We start from the raw sequence: 9,276 nt of genomic DNA, 5'->3' as shown, positions 1-9,276 counted from the left end.
TTGTGGCATTAGTTCTTTACAGGGATGCACAAGGGTATTATTGTGTGCTATTGTTATTGTCATATTAAGTATTATGTAAAAATAATTGTATTGTTAATAAATGTATTTAATTATTTTATTTTATTAATTATTTTTTATTATGAATACAATTAATTAATTAAATTATATTATCATTTTATTTTTCAATATTATTTTTTTATTTTCATGCATTTTTCCGGTTAAACCCTTGTGTTTTCATTTTCTATTATTGCATTCTTTTTTTACAGTTTATGCAAAGATATTAATGTTATTATTATTATATTGTATATTAGAATATTTTTTTATCATTTTAGGTTTAAATGCCACAGAAACAGCTATTATATTGCTGTATTAATTTGTTAGTTAATGTATCATAATTATTATTTTTTTACAATTTATTATTTTTGTTTAATTATATTTTTTGATTCATTTGTTCTGTTTTTAAATGCATAACGAGTTTTCACTTTCATGCAGTATTGCAGTGCATTTCAGATAAACTCTTGAGTTTTCATTTTCACAGAAAAGTGAAGGAACAATTTGAGTCAGAATGCAAATGAAAGTTGTCTTCAGTAGCAATGCAGCGCAACACTAATACTGGAGTGTTTGTGTCAGGCTTCAGGCTTTGGGGTTTTTCCTAGTATGAGAGCTAACAGTGATGAGTTTAGCTAACACAACTAATTATCATGGGTTAGATCTTAAACTTCCTCTTTGAAGTAGCTGCTCCCCTAATTACTGTGTGGGAGTGTGTGTTTGGTCACATGATCTTTGTGAATGAATATTTGAGCTTTACGGTTACCCCAGTGTAACTGGGCTAAAGGAGCACAGAGTTTATCATGTCATATTCATGAGGACGAGCACCAGCTCGAGCTGTTTCCGTCTCTGTTGTTCTGAATGGCAGAGATGTTTTTACAGCGGCGTGTGTGTGTGTGTGTTTTGCTTTGGTCCTGCCCGCGCCGGTCTGGGATGGTTTTGTGTGTCAGGGGTATTGTGGGACGGTGGTTTACCTCAGAGGAAACACACGGTGTGGTTTCAGCCAATCCAAACACAGCGCTGAGTAAATAACTCTGATGATAACTGACCGTTCCTCGCTATAGTGAGCGCTGGTGTGTTCAGGGAAGCCTTTATCTGCTCGTGATAGTGCTCATGTGTGCTTCAAAAGACCATTGTTCTTTCTCAGTACATCTGCTTTCTGAGGAAGCTGCTTTATGACACGGAAGAAAACTAGTAAAACAGAACTGACAGAATTTGCCACTTTATTGCAAGTTTACATCTTGCAAATCTGACTTATTTTCTCTCAAATCTGACTTCTTTTCTCTCAAATCTGACTTTTTTTCTGGTGATTTAGACTTTTTTTCTTGTGATTTAGACGTTTTTCTTTTATGTAAGACTTTTTTCTTCTGATTTAGACTTTTTTTCTGGTGATTTAGACTTTTTTCTTTTCTTTTAGACTTTTTTCTTCTGATTTAGACTTTTTTCCTGGTGATTTAGACTTTTTTTCTGCTGATTTAGACTTTTTTTCTGGTGATTTAGACTTTTTTTCTTTTATTTTAGACTTTTTTCTTCTGATTTAGACTTTTTTCCTGGTGATTTAGACTTTTCTGGTGATTTAGACTTTTTTCTTGTGATTTAGACTTTTTTTCTTTTATTTTAGACTTTTTTTCTGGTGATTTAGACTTTTTTTCTGGTGATTTAGACTTTTTTTCTTCTGATTTAGACTTTTTTCTGGTGATTTAGACTTTTTTTCTGGTGATTTAGACTTTTTTTTCTGGTGATTTAGTGGAATAAAATAAGTTTAGGGTCAGTAATTATTTATTTTATTGAAATAAATTAATACTTTTATTCAGCAAGGATGCATTAAACTGATCAAAAGTGACTGCAAAGACATTAATAATGTTACAAAATAATTATATTCTTATGACCTTTCTGTTCATCAAAAAATCCTAAAATAAATGTTTCAACAAAAATATGAAGCAGCACGACTGTTTTCAACATTGATAATAATCAGAAATGTTTCATGAGCAGCAAATCATCATATTAGAATGATTTCTGAAGGATCATGTGACACTGGAGTAATGATGCTGAAAATTCAGCTTTGATCACATAAATAAGTTATATTTAACATATATTCACATAGAAAACAGTTCTTTTAAATAGTACAAATATTTTACATTATTAAAAATACTTTTACTGTATCTTTGATCAAATATTACTCAAAAACATTAAAAAAAATCGTACTACCCTGAATCCCTTAACCTAGTGGAAATGAATTTAAATACAAAGTATGATTGAATGTACTGTATGCAGCCATTCCTCTAGCCCCGCCTCTTTATGGGCGGAGCCACACAGACACGCCCCTCTCTCTCTTTCAAACACACTCTCACATGCGTTTAGAGTTTCTTCCAGAGGAAACTTCCCACAGTCAGGATGAAGGAGAGCATGGATCCTGCGGTTCACACACAGTAGTTCCCGGCCGTGTCTGGACTCGATCTGGAGTGTGTGTGTGTGATGTCGTGGGGTTGTGGATTAAAGTATCTGTTTTCTCTGCCTCCGGTTCTCCAGCAGGCGGGTGTCTGCTCTCTCCGAGCTCCAGATGACTTCTCCCGCCTGGAGATGGTCCAGCGGCTGGCCAAAGACGGGTATCGCTTCCTTCAGAACCAGAACTACCGGCTCCCGGACCGCTCTGCACAGGTAGACCAGCGCTCGCTCTGACCTGTGTCTGTCGGCATAGCAACAGCAGGTCAGGGGTCAGATTAGGAGGTCACCATATCCACTTGTTGAAGTGTTTTTAAAACACTTTCAGAGTCCCGTTTTCTAAAGCTCATGGGTAATGCACTCCTGTAAATAAAGACTCAAACAAGTTGAAGTCACAGGAGAGCAATTTTAAGTTACATAAAGAAAGCCATATTGATTGACTGATAATTTTCATATTTAAGTCTCTGATCATTTTTAATTTTTAGGATTTTGGCACCATAATAGCTAAATAATAATTAGACTACAGTATAAATATATAATAATATATAATATATAAAAAATATTTTACTATTAATATCTATAATTAGATACAGTTATATTATTAACATTGTTATTATTATTATTATTTACACCATTGCATTCATTCAAATTTGTTTAGCAAAATAAATCCTGACAATGTATTTACAATAATAATATGAATATGGTACAGTTATATTATTATTATTATTATTTACACCATTGTACACATGTTGCATAATAGAATAAGAAATAAATTATTGCAAAATATTAGCAATAATAATAATTTGGTACAGTTATAGTATTATTATTAATATTATTATTGAAAAATAAATAATTTCAATATATATATAGGCCTATATATGTATAGATATTTTTGTTTTTTTGTTTTTTTGGAGTTATACCTAACTAACTGTTAAGCTTAAAATGCTGCTACACATTTCTCAAAAAAAATATTTGTCAAATTGATTGTTAGTCTCAAAGAACCTGTATTGAAAAGCCAACAGCAAAACTTTCCATATCTCCAGCAGGGATAAATCCTGGAAGAAGCTTTGTTTTTTAGAGTGTGAGATGGTTGTTGGCTCTTCATGTGTTTGACCCGTGTGAGAGTGTTTAGTGAATCCTAGCGTAACGTGAAGTTCACTGACGGCGTCTGTGAGGATGGAGCTCAGTTTGTGAGTCCCTCTGAAGTGATTAACACTGTGTTCACTTCTGAGTGAACTACCCCTCAGACAGGCTCACTCTCTGCTGTGTTCACTTCTGAGTGAACTACCCCTCAGACAGGCTCATTCTCTGCTGTGTTCACTTCTGAGTGAACTACCCCTCAGACAGGCTCATTCTCTGCCGTGTTCACTTCTGAGTAAACTACCCCTCAGACAGGCTCATTCTCTGCCGTGTTCACTTCTGAGTAAACTACCCCTCAGACAGGCTCATTCTCTGCTGTGTTCACTTCTGAGTGAACTACCCCTCAGACAGGCTCATTCTCTGCCGTGTTCACTTCTGAGTAAACTACCCCTCAGACAGGCTCATTCTCTGCCGTGTTCACTTCTGAGTAAACTACCCCTCAGACAGGCTCATTCTCTGCTGTGTTCACTTCTGAGTGAACTACCCCTCAGACAGGCTCATTCTCTGCTGTTCACTTCTGAGTGAACTACCCCTCAGACAGGCTCATTCTCTGCTGTGTTCACTTCTGAGTGAACTACCCCTCAGACAGGCTCATTCTCTGCTGTTCACTTCTGAGTGAACTACCCCTCAGACAGGCTCACTCTCTGCTGTGTTCACTTCTGAGTGAACTACCCCTCAGACAGGCTCACTCTCTGCTGTGTTCACTTCTGAGTGAACTACCCCTCAGACAGGCTCACTCTCTGCTGTGTTCACTTCTGAGTGAACTACCCCTCAGACAGGCTCACTCTCTGCTGTGTTCACTTCTGAGTGAACTACCCCTCAGACATGCTCATTCTCTGCTGTGTTCACTTCTGAGTGAACTACCCCTCAGACAGGCTCATTCTCTGCTGTTCACTTCTGAGTGAACTACCCCTCAGACAGGCTCATTCTCTGCTGTGTTCACTTCTGAGTGAACTACCCCTCAGACAGGCTCATTCTCTGCTGTGTTCACTTCTGAGTGAACTACCCCTCAGACAGGCTCATTCTCTGCTGTTCACTTCTGAGTGAACTACCCCTCAGACAGGCTCACTCTCTGCTGTGTTCACTTCTGAGTGAACTACCCCTCAGACAGGCTCACTCTCTGCTGTGTTCACTTCTGAGTGAACTACCCCTCAGACAGGCTCACTCTCTGCTGTTCACTTCTGAGTGAACTACCCCTCAGACAGGCTCATTCTCTGCTGTGTTCACTTCTGAGTGAACTACCCCTCAGACAGGCTCATTCTCTGCTGTGTTCACTTCTGAGTGAACTACCCCTCAGACATGCTCATTCTCTGCTGTGTTCACTTCTGAGTGAACTACCCCTCAGACATGCTCATTCTCTGCTGTGTTCACTTCTGAGTGAACTACCCCTCAGACAGGCTCATTCTCTGCTGTGTTCACTTCTGAGTGAACTACCCCTCAGACAGGCTCACTCTCTGCTGTGTTCACTTCTGAGTGAACTACCCCTCAGACAGGCTCATTCTCTGCTGTGTTCACTTCTGAGTGAACTACCCCTCAGACAGGCTCACTCTCTGCTGTGTTCACTTCTGAGTGAACTACCCCTCAGACATGCTCATTCTCTGCTGTGTTCACTTCTGAGTGAACTACCCCTCAGACATGCTCATTCTCTGCTGTGTTCACTTCTGAGTGAACTACCCCTCAGACAGGCTCACTCTCTGCTGTGTTCACTTCTGAGTGAACTACCCCTCAGACAGGCTCATTCTCTGCTGTGTTCACTTCTGAGTGAACTACCCCTCAGACAGGCTCATTCTCTGCCGTGTTCACTTCTGAGTGAACTACCCCTCAGACAGGCTCATTCTCTGCTGTGTTCACTTCTGAGTGAACTACCCCTCAGACAGGCTCACTCTCTGCTGTGTTCACTTCTGAGTGAACTACCCCTCAGACAGGCTCATTCTCTGCTGTGTTCACTTCTGAGTGAACTACCCCTCAGACAGGCTCATTCTCTGCTGTGTTCACTTCTGAGTGAACTACCCCTCAGACAGGCTCATTCTCTGCTGTGTTCACTTCTGAGTGAACTACCCCTCAGACAGGCTCATTCTCTGCCGTGTTCACTTCTGAGTGAACTACCCCTCAGACAGGCTCATTCTCTGCCGTGTTCACTTCTGAGTGAACTACCCCTCAGACAGGCTCACTCTCTGCTGTGTTCACTTCTGTGTGAACTACCCCTCAGACAGGCTCACTCTCTGCCGTGTTCACTTCTGAGTGAACTACCCCTCAGACAGGCTCATTCTCTGCCGTGTTCACTTCTGAGTAAACTACCCCTCAGACAGGCTCATTCTCTGCTGTGTTCACTTCTGAGTGAACTACCCCTCAGACAGGCTCACTCTCTGCCGTGTTCACTTCTGAGTGAACTACCCCTCAGACAGGGTCATTCTCTGCTGTGTTCACTTCTGAGTAAACTACCCCTCAGACAGGCTCACTCTCTGCCGTGTTCACTTCTGAGTGAACTACCCCTCAGACAGGCTCATTCTCTGCCGTGTTCACTTCTGAGTAAACTACCCCTCAGACAGGCTCATTCTCTGCCGTGTTCACTTCTGAGTAAACTACCCCTCAGACAGGCTCACTCTCTGCCGTGTTCACTTCTGAGTGAACTACCCCTCAGACAGGCTCATTCTCTGCTGTGTTCACTTCTGAGTAAACTACCCCTCAGACAGGCTCACTCTCTGCCGTGTTCACTTCTGAGTGAACTACCCCTCAGACAGGCTCATTCTCTGCCGTGTTCACTTCTGAGTAAACTACCCCTCAGACAGGCTCATTCTCTGCCGTGTTCACTTCTGAGTAAACTACCCCTCAGACAGGCTCATTCTCTGCTGTGTTCACTTCTGAGTGAACTACCCCTCAGACAGGCTCATTCTCTGCTGTGTTCACTTCTGAGTGAACTACCCCTCAGACAGGCTCATTCTCTGCTGTGTTCACTTCTGAGTGAACTACCCCTCAGACAGGCTCATTCTCTGCTGTGTTCACTTCTGAGTGAACTACCCCTCAGACAGGCTCATTCTCTGCTGTGTTCACTTCTGAGTGAACTACCCCTCAGACAGGCTCATTCTCTGCTGTGTTCACTTCTGAGTGAACTACCCCTCAGACAGGCTCACTCTCTGCCGTGTTCACTTCTGAGTGAACTACCCCTCAGACAGGCTCATTCTCTGCCGTGTTCACTTCTGAGTAAACTACCCCTCAGACAGGCTCACTCTCTGCCGTGTTCACTTCTGAGTGAACTACCCCTCAGACAGGCTCATTCTCTGCCGTGTTCACTTCTGAGTAAACTACCCCTCAGACAGGCTCATTCTCTGCCGTGTTCACTTCTGAGTAAACTACCCCTCAGACAGGCTCATTCTCTGCCGTGTTCACTTCTGAGTGAACTACCCCTCAGACAGGCTCATTCTCTGCTGTGTTCACTTCTGAGTGAACTACCCCTCAGACAGGCTCATTCTCTGCTGTGTTCACTTCTGAGTGAACTACCCCTCAGACAGGCTCATTCTCTGCTGTGTTCACTTCTGAGTGAACTACCCCTCAGACAGGCTCATTCTCTGCTGTGTTCACTTCTGAGTGAACTACCCCTCAGACAGGCTCATTCTCTGCTGTGTTCACTTCTGAGTGAACTACCCCTCAGACAGGCTCATTCTCTGCTGTGTTCACTTCTGAGTGAACTACCCCTCAGACAGGCTCACTCTCTGCCGTGTTCACTTCTGAGTGAACTACCCCTCAGACAGGCTCATTCTCTGCCGTGTTCACTTCTGAGTAAACTACCCCTCAGACAGGCTCATTCTCTGCTGTGTTCACTTCTGAGTGAACTACCCCTCAGACAGGCTCACTCTCTGCTGTGTTCACTTCTGAGTGAACTACCCCTCAGACAGGCTCACTCTCTGCTGTGTTCACTTCTGAGTGAACTACCCCTCAGACAGGCTCACTCTCTGCTGTGTTCACTTCTGAGTGAACTACCCCTCAGACAGGCTCATTCTGTGCTGTTCACTTCTGAGTGAACTACCCCTCAGTATCCCCAAAATATTAAATGATTATTATTATCAATGAAATAAAACTCTAAATAAGAAACTAAAACTGTTAGTAGGTGGTGGTAAATGTCTACACGAGTAAGTCATTGAATCATCCATCCATTCATTCGATTCGTTCAAACGGCTGATTCATTCAGGAATGAAGTAAATGTCTCTCTTTAAGAATGAATCATTGAATCGTTGGTTCACCCGATTGATTCGCTCAAACCACGGATTCATTCAGAAACTAAACACCGCTGTGGTGCTCATAGACACACAACTCTCCCTTTAATATTTTCATTGGCAAAATTGAGCGAAAACAATATTACGTCTAAAATATAACACAATATTAACTTCTTATTTATTGAACTGATGTGTAAAATCGATATCACATTTGCACTCGAGCTATTCGGGACAAAAACAGCACTCGTGTGATATTCCTTAACTATATCATGACATAAATAGGAGACAAAAAAGGCATTTTTGCCCTGATGTCTAGAATTTTAGAACTGCATTATAGGCCACATCAGGCAGTGAGTATTACAATTAATTATGAATCAACAAATTGATTCCTTCATTTTATATTTAAGTGGCACTCCTCGCTTTCCATTACACACATTGTCGGCTGCAAAAGTGCCCAAAAAAATGTTTTGACATAATCCAGCTCATGTTTACATTGGACAGAAGTTTTGCATTGTTTCTTTTCCCTGTTCATGAGCTTATGTTTTATCACAGACTCCAGAGAGGCCTTACGTAAGCCAGGGTGAAGTCTGGAGACACACATTCGTTCATACATCTATTTCCTAAAGGGATCTTTATGCAGCTTTTGTAATCAAATCATTTCCAGAGTTATATAATGGGATTTCCTTTTCTGGATCCCGTATAGAGACCAAGGGTTGTGCTGCGACCTAAGGTGGAGTTTGTGTGTGTGTGTGTGTGTGTGTGTGTGTGTGTGTGTGTGTGTGTGTTTGGGGTGTTTCATTGTTTAGAGTAAAGATCGTGCTCTTTGGTTTTTCCAGGAACATGGGAGTTTTCTGTGCAACTTTTTGGTATAATTAAGGAAACAAAGCAGCGCACACTATCGTACACTATCACACACTCTCTGTGCAGAAACACAGGAAAGGAACACAGAGTGCTTCCTCTCGCCTTGGCTTTCCTCTGTGCTCTGCGTCAGCGAGGTCTCGGGACTGGATCTCCACCCAGCGTGAGAACCGACCTCAGCCGAGGTGGAGACGCTGCTTAAACACACACTTCTGCTTGATAACTGTCATTACTGATGCCTGTAGTCTAACACACCTGCGCGTGTCCTCCCTCATCAGCTTGTGTGGGGGGAAAATTGGTCCAAAAAAAAAAAAAGATACACATGAAGTTTCTTCTGCTCACCAAGGCTGCATTTATTTGATAAAAAATACAGTAAAAACAGTTAAATTGTGAAATATTATTACGATTCAAACTGACCATTTTCAGGGCTGTGAAACGATTAATCATGATTAATCGCATCCAAAATAAAAGTTTGTGTTTACATAATATATGTGTGTGTACTGTGCATAATTATTATGTATATATAAATACACACACATGCATGTATATACAGTATTTAAGAAACATTTTTTTATTT

The 9,276-nt window shown here is 41.4% G+C and overlaps 1 protein-coding gene across 1 annotated transcript in view; it reads left to right on the top strand.

Annotated features, from left to right (window-relative positions):
• rapgef5a (Rap guanine nucleotide exchange factor (GEF) 5a) overlaps positions 1-9,276 on the top strand; it is a 69,518-nt gene that overhangs the window by 31,727 nt on the left and 28,515 nt on the right. Inside the window, exon 9 of the mRNA XM_082186947.1 lies at positions 2,578-2,706. Within this exon, the coding sequence (XP_082043073.1) occupies positions 2,578-2,706 (129 nt within the window). The remainder of the gene's footprint in view (positions 1-2,577; positions 2,707-9,276) is intronic.

This window comes from Leuciscus leuciscus (genome assembly GCF_965113295.1).
Source record: "Leuciscus leuciscus genome assembly, chromosome: 12".
NCBI lineage: Eukaryota > Metazoa > Chordata > Actinopteri > Cypriniformes > Leuciscidae > Leuciscus > Leuciscus leuciscus.
The sequence above is the reverse complement of the archived record's forward strand: the minus strand, read 5'-3'. Positions and strand labels throughout refer to the sequence as shown.